This window comes from Haemorhous mexicanus, chromosome 38 (genome assembly GCF_027477595.1).
Source record: "Haemorhous mexicanus isolate bHaeMex1 chromosome 38, bHaeMex1.pri, whole genome shotgun sequence".
Taxonomy (NCBI): domain Eukaryota; kingdom Metazoa; phylum Chordata; class Aves; order Passeriformes; family Fringillidae; genus Haemorhous; species Haemorhous mexicanus.
The window spans coordinates 271150-288533 of NC_082378.1; the positions used below are offsets into that span (position 1 = coordinate 271150).

The 17384-nt window shown below is 52.3% G+C and overlaps 1 protein-coding gene across 2 annotated transcripts in view; it reads left to right on the forward strand.

Moving 5' to 3' along the window:
• The first annotated feature begins 1714 nt into the window (after positions 1 to 1714).
• The window catches only part of ATP2A1 (ATPase sarcoplasmic/endoplasmic reticulum Ca2+ transporting 1), a 46800-nt gene continuing 31130 nt past the window's right edge, over positions 1715 to 17384 (forward strand). Inside the window, exons 1-8 of one of the 2 annotated variants that reach the window (XM_059872833.1) lie at positions 1715 to 1822; positions 2907 to 3045; positions 5516 to 5596; positions 6519 to 6604; positions 9664 to 9961; positions 11769 to 11935; positions 13504 to 13592; positions 16150 to 16252. In XM_059872833.1, the coding sequence (XP_059728816.1) occupies positions 2958 to 3045; positions 5516 to 5596; positions 6519 to 6604; positions 9664 to 9961; positions 11769 to 11935; positions 13504 to 13592; positions 16150 to 16252 (912 nt within the window). In that variant the 5' untranslated portion in view covers positions 1715 to 1822; positions 2907 to 2957. The remainder of the gene's footprint in view (positions 1823 to 2906; positions 3046 to 5515; positions 5597 to 6518; positions 6605 to 9663; positions 9962 to 11768; positions 11936 to 13503; positions 13593 to 16149; positions 16253 to 17384) is intronic. The other variant, XM_059872831.1, reaches the window with a different exon arrangement.

The window sequence follows — 17384 nt, forward strand, 5'->3', positions numbered from 1 at the left end:
AGAAAAAAAATGAGGATAAAATGGGGAAAAATGGAGAAAAATGGAGAAAAATGGGGAAAAAATGGGGGGAAATGGGGAAAAATGGGGAAAAATGGGGAAAAATGGGGAAAATTGAGAAAAAAATGGGGATAAAACGGGCAAAAATTGGGGAAAAATGGAGAAAATGGGGGGAAAATGGGGGAAAATTGAGAAAAATGGGGAAAAATGGGGAAAAAATGGAGAAAAATGGAGAAAAAAAGGGGAAAAATGGGGAAAAATGGGGGAAAATGGGGAAAAATGGGGAAAAAATGGGGGAAAATTGGCAAAAATGGGGAAAAATGGAGAAAAAATGGGGGGGAAATGGGGAAAAAATGGAGAAAAAACGGGGAAAAATGGGGGAAAAATGGGGAAAAATGGGGAAAAATGGAGAAAAAATGGGGGGAAATGGGGAAAAAATGGGGGGAAAGTGGGGGAAAATGGTGAAAAATGGAGAAAAAATGGAGAAAAAATGGGGAAAAAATGGGGGAAAATGTCATTAAAAATTGGGAAAAAATGGAGAAAAAATGGAGTAAAATTGGGGGAAAAAATAGAGAAAAAATGGGGGGGAAATGGGGAAAAATTAAGGAAAAAATGGAGAAAAAACGGGGAAAAATGGAGAAAAAATGGAGAAAAAATGGGGAAAAAATGGAGAAAAAATGGAGAAAAAAATGGGGATAAAATGGGGGAAAATGAAGGAAAAAATGGAGAAAAATGGGGAAAAATGGGGAAAAATGCGGGAAAAATGGGGGGGAAATGGGGGAAAATTGAGAAAAATGGGGAAAAATGGGGAAAAAATGGAGAAAAAAATGGGGATAAAATGGGGGAAAATGTCATTAAAAATTGGGAAAAAATGGAGAAAAAATGGAGTAAAATTGGGGGAAAAAAATAGAGAAAAAATGGGGGGAAAATGGGGAAAAAATGGGGAAAAAAAGGCAAAAAATGGGGGGGAAATGGGGGAAAATGTCATTAAAAATTGGGGGGAAATGGGGGAAAAATGGGGAGAGAAAGGCAAAAAAATGGGGAAAAAATGGGGGAAAAATGGGGGGAAATGGAGAAAAAGGCCAAAAAAATGGGGAAAAAATGGGGGGGAAATGGAGAAAAAATGGAGAAAAAATGGGGAAAAATGGGGAAAATGGGGGAAAATGGGGAAAAATGGGGAAAAATGGGGAAAAATTGAGGAAAAAATGGGGATAAAATGGAGAAAAAATGGGGATAAAATGGGGAAAAATTAAGGAAAAATGGAGAAAAAATGGGGAAAAATGGGGAAAAAATGGGGGGGAAATGGAGAAAAAATGGGGGAAAATGGGGGAAAATGGGGGGAAAATGGGGAAAAATGGGGGAAATGGGGGGAAATGGAGAAAAAAAATGAGGATAAAATGGGGAAAATGGAGAAAAAATGGAGAAAAATGGGGAAAAAATGGGGGAAAATGGGGGAAAATGGGGAAAAATGGAGAAAAAATGGAGAAAAATTGGGGAAAAAATAGAGAAAAAATGGGGGGAAATGGGGAAAAATGGGGAAAAAAAGGCAAAAAATGGGGAAAAATTGAGAAAAAAATGGGCAAAAAATGGGGAAAAATGGGGAAAAATGGGGATAAAATGGAGAAAAATGGGGAAAAATGGGGAAAAAATGATGAAAAATGGGGAAAATTATGGAAAAATGGAGAAAAATGGAGAAAAATGGGCAAAAAATGTCGCCAAGGTGCTGGCCTGGTTCGAGGAGGGCGAGGAGACCATCACGGCCTTCGTCGAGCCCTTCGTCATCCTCCTCATCCTCATCGCCAACGCCGTGGTCGGCGTCTGGCAGGTGGGGACACCTGGGGACACCTGGGGACACCTGGGGACTCCTGGGGACACCTGGGGACACCTGGGGACACCTGGGGACACCTGGGGGGTTGGGGACACCTGGGGACACCTGGGGACACCTGGGGACATTTGGGGGGTTGGGGACACCTGGGGACACCTGGGGACATTTGGGGACACCTGGGGACACCTGGGGACATTTGGGGACATTTGGGGGGGTTGGGGACACCTGGGGACACCTGGGGACACCTGGGGACACCTGGGGACATTTGGGGACTTTGGGGACATTTGGGGACATTTGGGGACACCTGGGGACACCTGGGGACACCTGGGGACACCTGGGGACATTTGGGGGGTTGGGGACTTTGGGGACACCTGGGGACTCCTGGGGACATTTGGGGGGTTGGGGACTTTGGGGACATTTGGGGACATTTTGGGGGATTTTGAGACTTTGCAGTTTTGAGGGATTTGGGGACATTTTGGGGATTTGGGGACATTTGGGGACATTTGGGGACATTTGGGGGTTGGGGACATTTGGGGACATTTTGGGATTTGGGGACATTTTGGGGATTTTGAGGATTTGGGGACATCGAGAAGATTTGGGGACATTTGGGGACATTTTGGAATTTTGGGGACATTTTGGGGGATTTTGAGACTTTGGGGTTTTGAGGGATTTGGGGACATTTGGGGACATTTTGGGATTTGGGGACATTTTTGGGGACATTTTTGGGGACATTTGGGGACATTTGGTTGGATTCGGGGGAGGTTTGATGTCCCTTAATGTCTCTCTGATGTCCCCAAGGTGTCCCCAATGTCCCTGTCTGCTGTCCCCTGTGTGTCCCCAGCGTGTCCCCAATGACCCAGACCTGTCCCCCAAATGTCCCCCAATGTCCCCAAATGTCCCCAAATGTCCCCAAATGTCCCCGAATGTCCCCAAGCAGGAGCGGAACGCCGAGAACGCCATCGAGGCGCTGAAGGAGTGTCCCTGTCTGCTGTCCCCAAATGTCCCCAGCGTGTCCCCAAATGTCCCCAAATGTCCCCCAATGTCCCCCAATGTCCCCCCAATGTCCCCAAATGTCCCCAAGCAGGAGCGGAACGCCGAGAACGCCATCGAGGCGCTGAAGGAGTACGAGCCCGAGATGGGCAAAGTGTACCGGAGCGACCGCAAGGCCGTGCAGAGGATCAAGGCCAGGGACCTGGTGCCAGGGGACATCGCCGAGGTGGCAGGTGACACTGGGGGCACTGGGGACATTGGGGGCACTCAGGGGACACTGGGGACATTGGGGACGTTGGGGACATTGGGGACATTGAGGCCGTGCAGAGGATCAAGGCCAGGGACCTGGTGCCGGGGGACATCGCCGAGGTGGCAGGTGACACTGGGGACATTGGGGACATTGGGGGCACTGGGGACACTGGGGACACTTAGGGGTCACAGGGACACTGGGGGCACTGGGGACATTGGGGACATTGGGGACATTGGGGACACTCAGGGGTCACAGGGACATTGGGGACATTGGGGACACTGGGGACATTGGGGACATTGGGGACATTGGGGACACTGGGGACATTGGGGACATTGGGGACATTGAGGCCGTGCAGAGGATCAAGGCCAGGGACCTGGTGCCAGGGGACATCGCCGAGGTGGCAGGTGACACTGGGGGACATTGGGGACACTGGGGTCATTGGGGTCACTCAGGGGTCACAGGGACATTGGGGACATTGGGGACATTGGGGACATTGGGGTGATGGACACACCCAGGAGGTCACAGAGCCAGGGACCTGGTGCCGGGGGACATCGCCGAGGTGGCAGGTGACACTGGGGACACTGGGGACATTGGGGACATTGGGGGCATTGGGGACACTGGGGACATTGGGGACATTGGGGACACTCAGGGGTCACAGGGACATTGGGGACATTGGGGACATTGGGGACACTGGGGACACTCAGGGGTCACAGGGACATTGGGGACATTGGGGACATTGGGGACATTGGGGACACTGGGGACACTCAGGGGTCACAGGGACACTGGGGACATTGGGGACACAGCAGTGACATTGAGGCCGTGCAGAGGATCAAGGCCAGGGACCAGGTGCCAGGGGACATCGCCGAGGTGGCAGGTGACACTGGGGACATTGGGGACACTCAGGGGTCACAGGGACACTGGGGACATTGGGGACATTGGGGACATTGGGGACATTGGGGACATTGGGGACACTCAGGGGTCACAGGGACATTGGGGACACTGGGGACATTGGGGACACTCAGGGGTCACAGGGACACTGGGGACATTGGGGACATTGGGGACATTGGGGACATTGGGGACATTGGGGACACTCAGGGGTCACAGGGACATTGGGGACACTGGGGTCACAGGGACACTCAGGGGTCACAGGGACACTGGGAACATTGGGGACATTGGGGACAGTGGGGACATTGGGGACATTGGGGACATTGGGACATTGGGGACACTGGGGACACTCAGGGGTCACAGGGACACTGGGGACATTGGGGTCACTGCAGTGACATTGAGGCCGTGCAGAGGATCAAGGCCAGGGACCTGGTGCCAGGGGACATCGCCGAGGTGGCAGGTGACACTGGGGACACTGGGGACACTGGGGGCACTCAGGGGTCACAGGGACATTGGGGCATTGGGGACATTGGGGACATTGGGGACATTGAGGCCGTGCAGAGGATCAAGGCCAGGGACCTGGTGCCAGGGGACATCGCCGAGGTGGCAGGTGACACTGGGGACATTGGGGACATTGGGGACATTGGGGACATTGGGGACATTGGGGACACTGGGGACATTGGGGACATTGGGGTCATTGGGGACATTGGGGACATTGGGGTCACTCAGGGGTCACAGGGACATTGGGGACACTGGGGACATTGGGGGGCCAAGGAGCCTCCAGCTCCCAGTGACTCCCAGTGAGCCCTCCCAGTTTGTCCCAGTCCATCCCAGTCCCTCCCAGTATAACCCAGTTCCCTCCCAGTCCCTCCCAGTCCCTCCCAGTCCCTCCCAGTCCCTCCCAGTCCCTCCCAGTCCCTCCCAGTCCATCCCAGTCCCCTCCCAGTCCCCTCCCAGTCCATCCCAGTACCTCCCAGTCCCTCCCAGTCCCTCCCAGTCCCTCCCAGTCCATCCCAGTCCCTCCCAGTCCCTCCCAGTCCATCCCAGTCCCCTCCCAGTCCCCTCCCAGTCCATCCCAGTCCCATCCCAGTCCCTCCCAGTCCCTCCCAGTCCCTCCCAGTCCCCTCCCAGTCCCTCCCAGTCCCTCCCAGTCCATCCCAGTCCCTCCCAGTCCATCCCAGTCCCTCCCAGTCCCTCCCAGTCCATCCCAGTCCCTCCCAGTCCCTCCCAGTCCATCCCAGTCCCTCCCAGTCCCTCCCAGTCCCCTCCCAGTCCATCCCAGTCCCATCCCAGTCCCTCCCAGTCCCTCCCAGTCCCTCCCAGTCCCCTCCCAGTCCCTCCCAGTCCCTCCCAGTCCCCCCCAGTCCCTCCCAGTCCATCCCAGTCCATCCCAGTCCCTCCCAGTCCCTCCCAGTCCATCCCAGTCCCTCCCCAATCCCCTCCCAGTCCCTCCCAGTCCCTCCCAGTCCCTCCCAGTCCATCCCAGTCCCTCCCAGTATAACCCAGTCCCCTCCCAGTCCCTCCCAGTCCCTCCCAGTACAAACCAGTAAGCCGCTCTCCCTTCCCAGTTGGGGACAAGGTCCCGGCCGACATCCGGATCATCTCCATCAAATCCACCACGCTGCGGGTGGACCAGTCCATCCTTACTGGTTTGTACTGGTTTGTACTGGTTTGGGGCCGGGAGGGGACTGGGAGCAACTGGGATAAACTGGGAGGGACTGGGATGGACTGGGAGGGACTGGGAGGGACTGGGAGGGGATTAAAGGGTTAAAAACGGGGGGAAATCGAGGGGGTTTTATACTGGTTTGTACTGGTTTGTACTGGTTTGGGGCTGGGAGGGGACTGGGATGAACTGGGATGGACTGGGAGGGACTAGGAGGGACTGGGAGGGACTGGGAGGGGATTAAAGGGTTAAAAACGGGGGGAAATTGTGGTTAAAGGGGGGGTTTATACTGGTTTGTACTGGTTTATACTGGTTTGTACTGGTTTTACTGGTTTGTACTGGTTTGTACTGGTTTGTACTGGTTTGTACTGGTCCAAACTGGTTTGTACTGGTTTATACTGGTCCATACTGGGATCTCAGTGGGGGTTGGGAGCGGGATTGGGGGGGATCGCAGTGCCCCAGACTGGTCCATACTGGTCCATACTGGTTTATACTGGTTTATACTGGTTTTGGTTTATACTGGTTTATACTGGTCCAAACTGGTTTGTACTGGTTTATACTGGTCCATACTGGGATCTCAGTGGGGGTTGGGAGCGGGATTGGGGGGGATCGCAGTGCCCCAGACTGGTCCGTACTGGTTCATACTGGTTCATACTGGTTTGTACTGGTTTGTACTGGTTTGTACTGGTCCAAACTGGTTTGTACTGGTTTATACTGGTCCAAACTGGTTTGTACTGGTCCATACTGGGATCTCAGTGGGGGTTGGGAGCAGGACTGGGGGGGATCGCTGTGCCCCAGACTGGTCCGTACTGGTCCATACTGGTTTATACCGGTTTGTACTGGTTTGTACTGGTCCAAACTGGTCCAAACTGGTCCAAACTGGTCCAAACTGGTTTGTACTGGTCCAGGCGAGTCGGTGTCGGTGATCAAGCACACGGACCCCGTGCCCGACCCCCGCGCCGTCAACCAGGACAAGAAGAACATGCTGTTCTCGGTGAGTGACGTCATCGCTGACGTCATCGCCGACGTCACCGCCGCCACCCCCCGGTGGGATTTGGGGGCGAAACGGCCGAATTTGGGGTTTTTTTAAAAAAAACCTCTATTTTTGGGGTAAAATCTCTCTGGTTTGGGTCTTAAAAAGCTCAAAATTGGGTCGAAAACAAGTCAAATTTTGGGGTCCAAAATCTCATTTTGGAGTCCCGAAAAAAGGAAATTTTTGGGGTGAAATCTCCCGGTTTTGGGTCTAAAATCCTCCAAATTTTGGCTCCAAACCACCCATTTTTGGGTCTAAAAAAAAACCCCCGAAATTTTGGTCTAAAGCCCCAAAATTGTGGAGTCTGAACCCAAAAATTTTGGTCTAAAAAAACCCCAAATTTTGGTTTAAAAATCTCATTTTTGAGTCCAAGAAATGCCAATTTTTGGGTCCAAACCCCTCATTTTTGCCTCTCTAAACTCCAAATTTTGGTCTAAAAAACCCAAATTTTGGTCAAAAATCCCCAAATTTTGGTCTAAAAACCCTAAATTTTGGTCTAAGAAAACCCAAATTTTGGTCTAAAAAAACCCCAAATTTTGCTCCAAAACCCCCCAAATTTTGCTCTAAAACCCCCAAATTTTGGTCTAAAAAACCCCAAATTTTGGTCTAAACAACCCCCAAATTTTCATCAAAAACCCCCAAATTTTGGTCGAAAAAACCATAAATTTTAGTTAAAAAAACCCCAAATTTTGGTCAAAAAAAACCCCAAATTTTGGCCAAAAAACCCCAAATTTTGGTCTAAAAAAACCCCAAATTTTCATCAAAAACCCCCAAATTTTGGTCTAAAAAAACTTAAATTTCGGTCTAAAAACTTCCAAATTTTGCTCTAAAAAAACCCCAAATTTTGCTCCAAAAAAACCCCAAATTTTGGTTCAAAAAAACTCCCAAATTTCGGTCTAAAACCCCCAAATTTTGCTCTAAAAAACCCCCAAATTTTGCTCCAAAAACCCCAAATTTTGGTCAAAAAAACCCCCAAATTTTCATCAAAAATCGCAATTGTTTGGTTCAAAAACCCCAAATTTTGCTCCAAAAACCCCAAATTTTGGCCAAAAAAACCCAAATTTTCATCAAAAACCCCAAATTTTGGTCTAAATAAACCCCAAATTTTGGTCTAAGAAAACCCAAATTTTGCTCTAAAAAAACCCCAAATTTTGCTCTAAAACCCCCAAATTTTGGTCTAAGAAACCCCAAATTTTGGTCTTAAAAACCCCAAATTTTGGTCTAGGAAAACCCAAATTTTGGTCTAAAAAACCCCAAATTTTGGTCCAAAACTCCCAAATTTTCATCAAAAGCCTCCAAATTTTGGTCTAAAAAACCCCTTAATTTTGGTCAAAAACCCACAAATTTTGGTCTAAAAAAGCCCCAAATTTTGGTCTAAAAAAACCCCAAATTTTGCTCAAAAACCCCCCAAATTTTGCTCCAAAAACCCCAAAATTTTGGTCTAAAAACCCATAAATTTTAGTTAAAAAAACCCCAAATTTTCATTAAAAAACCCCAAATTTTGCTCTAAAAACCCCAAATTTTAGTCAAAAAACCCAAATTTTCATCAAAAACCCCAAATTTTGCTCCCAAAAAAACCCCAAATTTTGCTCTAAAAAAACCCCAAATTTTGCTCCAAAAACCCCAAATTTTGGTCAAAAAAACCCCCAAATTTTCATCAAAAATCGCAATTTTTCGGTTCAAAAACCCCCAAATTTTGCTCCAAAAACCCCAAATTTTGGCCAAAAAACCCCAAATTTTGGTCAAAAAAACCCAAATTTTGGTCTAAGAAACCCCAAATTTTGGTCTCTAAAAAAACCCCCAAATTTTCATCAAAGACCCCCAAATTTTGCTCCAAAAAACCCCAAATTTTGCTCTAAAAACCCCCAATTTTGGCCAAAACCCCCAAATTTTCCTCCAAAAACCCCCAAATTTTGCTCCAAAAAAACCCCAAATTTTGCTCTAAAACCCCAAATTTTGGTCAAAAAAACCCCCAAATTTTCATCAAAAATTGCAATTTTTCGGTTCAAAAACCCCAAGTTTTGCTCCAAAAAGCCCCAAATTTCGGTCTGAAAAACCCCAAATTTTGGTCTAAGAAAACCCCAAATTTTGCTCCAAAAACGCCAAATTTTGGTCTAAAAAAACCCAAATTTTGGTTCAAAACCCCCAAATTTTGGCCAAAAAACCCCAAATTTTGGTCTAAAAAACCCCCAAATTTTCATCAAAAACCCCCAAATTTTGGTCTAAAAAAACCTAAATTTCAGTCTAAAATCTCCCAAATTTTGGTCTAAAAAAACCCCAAATTTTGCTCCAAAAAAACCCAAGTTTTGGTCAAAAACCCCCAAATTTTGGTCTAAAAAACCCCAAATTTTGGTCTAAGAAACCCCAAATTTTGGTCTAAAAAACCCCCAAATTTTGGTTTAAAAACCCCAAATTTTGGTCTAAAAAAACCCCAATTTTTTGGTTCAAAACCCCAAATTTTGCTCCAAAAACCCCCAAATTTTGGCCAAAAAACCCCAAATTTTCCTCCAAAAACCCCCAAATTTTGGTCTAAAAAAACCCCAAATTTTGGTCTAAAAAACCCCTTAATTTTGCTCCAAAAACCCCAAATTTTGATCAAAAAAACCCCCAAATTTTCATCAAAAATCGCAATTTTTCGGTTCAAAAACCCCAAATTTTCCTCCAAAAAACCCCCAAATTTTGCTCTAAAAACCCCAAATTTTGGTCAAAAAAACCCAAATTTTTTTCTAAAAAATCCCCAAATTTTTGTCAAAAAACCCCAAATTTTGGTCTAAAAAACCCCAAATTTTCCTCCAAAACCCCCAAATTTTGCTCCAAAAACCCCAAATTTTGGTTCAAAAACCCCAAATTTTGGTCTAAAAAACCCCAAATTTTGGTCTAAAATCCCCAAATTTTGGTCAAAAACCCCAAATTTTCCTCCAAAAACTCCAAATTTTGGCCAAAAACCCCAAATTCTCCTCCAAAAACCCCAAATTTCCCTCCAAAACCCCCCCAAAAATCTTCTCCTCCCCCCCCACCAGGGCACCAACATCGGGGCGGGCAAGGCCGTGGGCATCGTGGTGGCCACGGGCGTCAACACCGAGATCGGCAAGATCCGCGACGAGATGGCGGCCACCGAGCAGGACAAGACGCCGCTGCAGCAGAAGCTGGACGAGTTCGGCGAGCAGCTCTCCAAGGTCATCTCGCTCATCTGCGTCGCCGTCTGGGCCATCAACATCGGCCACTTCAACGACCCCGTGCACGGCGGCTCCTGGATCCGCGGCGCCATCTACTACTTCAAGATCGCCGTCGCCCTGGCCGTGGCCGCCATCCCTGAAGGTCTGGGGAGGGGGTTTGGGGGGGGTCTTGGAGGGGGTTTGAGGTGGTTTGGGGGGTTCTGGAGAAGGTTTGTGGACCATTCATGGTCATTTGTGGGGTTCTGGAGAAGGTTTGAGGTCATTTATGGGGTTCTGGAGAAGGTTTAAGGTGGTTTGGGGGGTTCTGGAGAAGGTTTGTGGACCATCCATGGTCATTTGTGGGGTTCTGGAGAAGGTTTGAGGTCATTGATGGACCATCCATGGTCATTTATGGGGTTCTGGAGAAGGTTTGTGGTCATTGATGGACCATCCATGGTCATTTGTGGGGTCTTGGAGGGAGTTTGAGGTGGTTTGTGGGGTTCTGGAGAAGGTTTGAGGTCATTTGTGGGGTTCTGGAGAAGGTTTGAGGTCATTGATGGACCATTCATGGTCACTTATGGGGTTCTGGAGAAGGTTTGAGGTGGTTTGGGGGGTTCTGGCGAAGGTTTGAGATGATTCGTGGACCATTCATGGTCGTTTGTGGGGTTCTGGAGAAGGTTTGAGATGATTCGTGGACCATTCATGGTCGTTTGTGGGGTTCTGGAGAAGGTTTGAGGTGGTTTGGGGGGTTCTGGAGAAGGTTTGAGGTCATTCATGGACCATTCATGGTCATTTATGGGGTCTTGGAGGGAGTTTGAGGCAGTTTGAGGGGTTCTGGAGAAGGTTCATGGTCATTGATGGACCATCCATGGTCATTTGTGGGGGTCTTGGAGGGAGTTGGAGGCGGTTTGGGGGGTTCTGGAGAAGGTTTGAGGTCGTTTGGGGGGTTCTGGAGAAGGTTTGTGGACCATTCATGGTCATTTATGGGGTTCTGGAGAAGGTTTGCGGTGGTTTGGGGGGTTCTGGAGAAGGTTTGAGGTCATTGATGGACCATTCATGGTCATTTGAGGGGTTCTGGAGAAGGTTTGAGGACGTTTGAGGGGTTCTGGAGAAGGTTTGAGGTCATTGATGGACCATCCATGGTCATTTATGGGGTTCTGGAGAAGGTTTGAGGTGGTTTGGGGGGTTCTGGAGAAGGTTTGTGGACCATTCATGGTCATTTGTGGGGTTCTGGAGAAGGTTTGAGGTCATTCATGGACCATTCATAGTCGTTTATGAGGTCTTGGAGGGGGTTTGAGGGGGTTTGTGGGGTTCTGGAGAAGGCTTGTGGTGATTTGTGGACCATTCATGGTCATTTATGGGGTTCTGGAGAAGGTTCATGGTCATTCCTGGACCATCCATGGTCATTTGTGGGGTCTTGGAGGGAGTTTGAGGCAGTTTGTGGGGTTCTGGAGAAGGTTTGAGGTGGTTTGGGGGGTTCTGGAGAAGGTTTGTGGTCATTGATGGACCATTCATGGTCATTTATGGGGTCTCGGAGGGCGTTCAAGGTGGTTTGTGGGGTTCTGGAGAAGGTTTGTGGTGATTTGTGGACCATTGATGGTCATTTATGGGGTTCTGGAGAAGGTTTGAGGTCATTGATGGACCATCCATGGTGGCCTTGGTGGCCCTGGAGGCCCTGGAGGCCTTGGTGGCCCTGGTGGCCCTGGTGACCTTGGTGGCCCTGGTGGCCCTGGTGGCCCTGGAAGCCCTGGAGGCCTTGGTGGCCCTGGTGGCCCTGGTGGCCCTGGCGGCCCTGGAGGCCCTGGTGGCCTTGGTGGCCCTGGAAGCCCTGGTGGCCCTGGTGGCCTTGGTGGCCCTGGTGACCTTGGTGGCCCTGGTGGCCTTGGTGGCCTTGGTGGCCCTGGTGGTCCTGGTGGCCCTGGTGGCCCTGGTGACCCTGGTGGCCCTGGTGACCCCTTGGTGTCCCCCAGGTCTCCCGGCCGTCATCACCACCTGCCTGGCGCTGGGCACGCGCCGCATGGCCAAGAAGAACGCGATTGTCCGCAGCCTGCCCTCGGTGGAGACCCTGGGCTGCACCTCGGTCATCTGCTCCGACAAGACCGGCACGCTGACCACCAACCAGATGTCCGTCTGCAAGGTGGGACCTCGGGGACCTCCGGGATCTCCTCAAGTTCTCCTGGAGAACACAAAAACTCCAAAGTTCTCCTGGAGAACCCAAAAATTCCATGGAGAACCTCCAAAGTTCTCCTGGAGAACCCAAAACCTCAAAAGTTCTCCTGGAGAACACAAAAATTCCATGGAGAACCTCAAAAGTTCTCCTGGAGAACCCAAAAACTCCGTGGAGAACCTCAAAAGTTCTCCTGGAGAACCCAAAAACTCCAAAGTTCTCCTGGAGAACCCAAAACCTCAAAAGTTCTCCTGGAGAACCCAAAAATTCAATGGAGAACTTCCAAAGTTCTCCTGGAGAACTCAAAACCTCCAAAGTTCTCCTGGAGAACCCAAAAACTCCATGGAGAACCTCAAAAGTTCTCCTGGAGAACCCAAAACCTCCAAAGTTCTCATGGAGAACCCAAAACCTCCAAAGTTCTCCTGGAGAACCCAAAACCTCCAAAGTTCTCATGGAGAACCCAAAAATTCCATGGAGAACCTCCAAAGTTCTCCTGGAGAACCCAAAACCTCCAAAGTTCTCCTGGAGAACCCAAAAATTCCATGGAGAACCTCAAAAGTTCTCCTGGAGAACCCAAAATTTCTTCTGGAGAACCTTAAAGGTTCTCCTGGAGAACCCAAAAACTCCATGGAGAACCTCCAAAGTTCTCCTGGAGAACCCAAAACCTCCAAAGTTCTCCTGGAGAACCCAAAAACTCCATGGAGAACTTCAAAAGTTCTCCTGGAGAACCCAAAACCTCCAAAGTTCTCCTGGAGAACCCAAAACCTCCAAAGTTCTCCTGGAGAACCCAAAATTTCTTCTGGAAAACCTTAAAGGTTCTCCTGGAGAACCCAAAACCTCCAAAGTTCTCCTGGAGAACCCAAAATTTCTTCTGGAGAACCCAAAATTCCTCCAGGAACTTCAAAATTTTCCTGGAGAACCAGAAATTTCTTCTGGAGAACCCAAAATTTCTTCTGGAGGACCCAAAATTTCTCCAAGAACTTTAAAATTCCTACAGGAGAACCCAAAATTCTTCTCAGGAACCTCAAAATTCCTCCAGGAGAACCCAAAATTCTTCTCAGGAACCCCTCAAACTTCTCCTGGAGACCCCAAAATTCCTCCAGGAACCTCAAAATTTCTCCTGGAGGACCCAAAATTCCTCTCAGGAACCCCAAAATTTCTCCTGGAGGACCCAAAATTTCTCCAAGAACCTCAAAATTCCCCCAGGAGAACCCAAATTCTTCTCAGGAACCCCTCAAACTTCTCCTGGAGAACCTGGAATTTCTCCAGGAACCTCAAAATTCCTCCTGAGGAACCCAAAATTTCCATGGAGAACCTCGACATTTTTTCTGGAGAACCCAAAATTCTTCTCAGGAACCCCAAAATTTCTCCTGGAGAACCCAAAATTTCTCCAAGAACCTCAAAATTCCTCCAGGAGAACCCAAAATTCCTCTCAGGAACCCCTCAAACTTCTCCTGGAGACCCCAAAATTCCTCCAGGAACCCCCGAGGACCCTCAGGTGTCCCCAGGTGTCCCCAAATGTCCCCGTCTGTCCCCAGATGTTCATCATGGACAAGGTGGAGGGCGACGTCTGCTCCCTGAACGAGTTCTCCATCACCGGCTCCACCTACGCGCCCGAGGGAGAAGTGTGAGTCCCCAGGTGTCCCCAGGTGTCCCCAGGTGTCACCTCGGGGTCACCAAAGCCACCCCAAGAGCTCCAGGCCTCCAAAACCTCCTCAGATGTCCCCAAAACCTCCTCAGAGGTCCTCAAATGTCACCTTGAGGTCCTCAAATGTCACTTGAAGGTCACCAAGTGTCACCTTGAGGTCCTCAAATGTCACCTCGGGGTCACCAAAGCCACCCCAAGAGCTCCAGGCCTCCAAAAGCTCCTCAGATGTCCTCAAAATCTTCTCAGAGGTCCTCAAATGTCACCTTGGGGTCCTCAAAGCCACCCCAAGAGCTCCAGGTCTCCAAAACCTCCTCAGATGTCCCCAAAACCTCCTCAGATGTCCTCAAATGTCACCTCAGGGTCACCAAATGTCACCTGAAGGTCACCAAATGTCACCTGAAGGTCACCAGGCGTCACCTCAGGGTCACCAAGTGTCCCTGATGTCCCCATGGCCACCTTGACCCCGATGTTCTCCTTGACCTTGATGTTCCTCAACGTCCTCCTGTCCTCCTTGACCTCAATGTCCCCAATGTCCCCGATGTCCCCATGATGTCCCCAATGTCCCCAGTGTCCCCAATGTCCCCAATGTCCCCAATGTCCCCGATGTCCCCATGATGTCCCCAATGTCCCCATGATGTCCCCAATGTCCCCATGACCCCTGGTGGCCCCAATGTCCATGATGTCCCCAATGTCCCCATGACCCCATGACCCCTGGTGACCCCGATGTCCCCAATGTCCCCAATGTCCCCATGACCCCCGATGACCCCAATGTCCCCAATGTCCCCATGACCCCATGACCCCTGGTGACCCCTGGTGGCCCCAATGTCCCCAATGTCCCCAATGTCCCCAGTGTCCCCAATGTCCCCAATGTCCCCATGACCCCTGGTGGCCCCAATGTCCATGATGTCCCCAATGTCCCCAGTGACCCCAATGACCCCTGGTGACCCCGATGTCCCCAATGTCCCCAATGACCCCATGACCCCCAATGACCCCAATGTCCCCAATGTCCCCATGACCCCTGGTGACCCCCGGTGACCCCTGGTGGCCCCAATGTCCATGATGTCCCCAATGTCCCCAATGTCCCCAATGTCCCCATGATGTCCCCAATGTCCCCAGTGTCCCCGATGTCCCCAATGTCCCCAATGTCCCCATGACCCCTGGTGACCCCTGGTGACCCCAATGTCCCCAATGTCCCCAATGTCCCCAATGACCCCTGGTGACCCCAATGACCCCTGGTGACCCCAATGACCCCTGGTGACCCCGATGTCCCCAATGTCCCCAATGTCCCCATGACCCCTGGTGACCCCTGGTGACCCCTGGTGACCCCAATGACCCCAATGTCCCCAATGTCCCCAATGTCCCCAATGTCCCCAATGTCCCCAATGTCCCCATGACCCCTGGTGACCCCTGGTGACCCCAATGTCCCCAATGTCCCTGATGTCCCCAATGTCCCCAATGTCCCCAATGTCCCCAATGTCCCCAATGACCCCATGACCCCTGGTGACCCCTGGTGACCCCAATGTCCCCGATGTCCCCAGGCTGCGGCAGGAGCGGCCGGTGAAGGCGGGGCAGTTCGATGGCCTGGTGGAGCTGGCCACCACCTGCTGTCCCCAATGTCCCCATGACCCCATGACCCCTGGTGACCCCTGGTGACCCCTGGTGACCCCAATGACCCCATGATGTCCCCGATGTCCCCAGGCTGCGGCAGGAGCAGCCAGTGAAGGCGGGGCAGTTCGATGGCCTGGTGGAGCTGGCCACCACCTGCTGTCCCCATGTCCCCAATGACCCCAATGTCCCCATGACCCCATGACCCCTGGTGACCCCTGGTGACCCCAATGTCCCCAATGTCCCTGATGTCCCCAATGTCCCCAATGTCCCCAATGTCCCCAATGTCCCCAATGACCCCATGACCCCTGGTGACCCCTGGTGACCCCAATGTCCCCAATGTCCCCAATGTCCCCAGTGTCCCCAGTGTCCCCATGACCCCATGACCCCTGGTGACCCCTGGTGACCCCGATGTCCCCTCTGGTGTCCCCAGGCTGCGGCAGGAGCGGCCGGTGAAGGCGGGGCAGTTCGATGGCCTGGTGGAGCTGGCCACCACCTGCTGTCCCCAATGTCCCCATGACCCCATGACCCCATGACCCCTGGTGACCCCTGGTGACCCCATGACCCCATGACCCCTGGTGACCCCAATGTCCCCGATGTCCCCTCTGGTGTCCCCAGGCTGCGGCAGGAGCGGCCGGTGAAGGCGGGGCAGTTCGATGGCCTGGTGGAGCTGGCCACCACCTGCTGTCCCCAATGTCCCCAATGTCCCCATGACCCCTGGTGACCCCTGGTGACCCCTGGTGACCCCATGATGTCCCCGATGTCCCCAGGCTGCGGCAGGAGCGGCCGGTGAAGGCGGGGCAGTTCGATGGCCTGGTGGAGCTGGCCACCATCTGCTGTCCCCAATGTCCCCATGACCCCATGACCCCTGGTGACCCCCGGTGACCCCTGGTGACCCCAATGTCCTCTCTGATGTCCCCGATGTCCCCAGGCTGCGGCAGGAGCGGCCGGTGAAGGCGGGGCAGTTCGATGGCCTGGTGGAGCTGGCCACCATCTGCGCCCTCTGCAACGACTCCTCGCTGGACTACAACGAGGTGAGGGCACCTGGGGCACCTGGGACACCTGGGACATCTCCTGTCACCTGGGGCACCTGGGACATCACCTGGGGCACCTGGGACATCACCTGTCACCTGGGGCACCTGGGACATCACCTGGGACATCTGGGCACCTGGGACATCATCACCTGGGACATCACCTGGGACACCTGGGACATCACCTGGGGCACCTGGGACACCTGGGGCACCTGGGACATCACCTGGGACATCACCTGGGGCATCACCTGGGGCACCTGGGGCACCTGGGGCACCTGGGACATCACCTGGGGCACCTGGGGCATCACCTGGGGCACCTGGGGCACCTGGGGCATCACCTGGGACACCTGGGACATCACCTGGGGCACCTGGGCACCTGGGGCATCACCTGGGGCATCACCTGGGGCATCACCTGGGACACCACCTGGGACACCTGGGACACCTGGGACATCACCTGGGGCATCACCTGGGACACCACCTGGGGCATCACCTGGGGCACCTGGGGCATCACCTGGGGCACCTGGGACACCACCTGGGGCACCTGGGACACCTGGGACACCACCTGGGGCACCTGGGCACCTGGAGCACCTGGGGCATCTGGGGCACCTGGGACATCACCTGGGACATCACCTGGGGCATCACCTGGGACACCTGGGACATCACCTGGGACACCTGGGGCATCACCTGGGGCACCTGGGGCACCTGGGGCACCTGGGGCATCACCTGGGACATCACCTGGGGCACCTGGGCACCTGGGGCATCACCTGGGACACCTGGGACATCACCTGGGACATCACCTGGGGCACCTGGGGCACCTGGGACATCACCTGGGACATCACCTGGGACACCTGGGACATCACCTGGGACACCTGGGACACCTGGGACACCACGTGGGGCACCTGGGACACCTGGGACACCTGGGACATCACCTGGGACATCACCTGGGACATCACGTGGGGCACCTGGGACACCTGGGGCACCTGGGGCACCTGGGGCACCTGGGACATCACCTGGGACATCTCCTGGGACACCTGGGACATCACCTGGGACACCTGGGGCACCTGGGGCACCTGGGACATCACCTGGGACATCACCTGGGACATCACCTGGGACATCACCTGGGACATCACCTGGG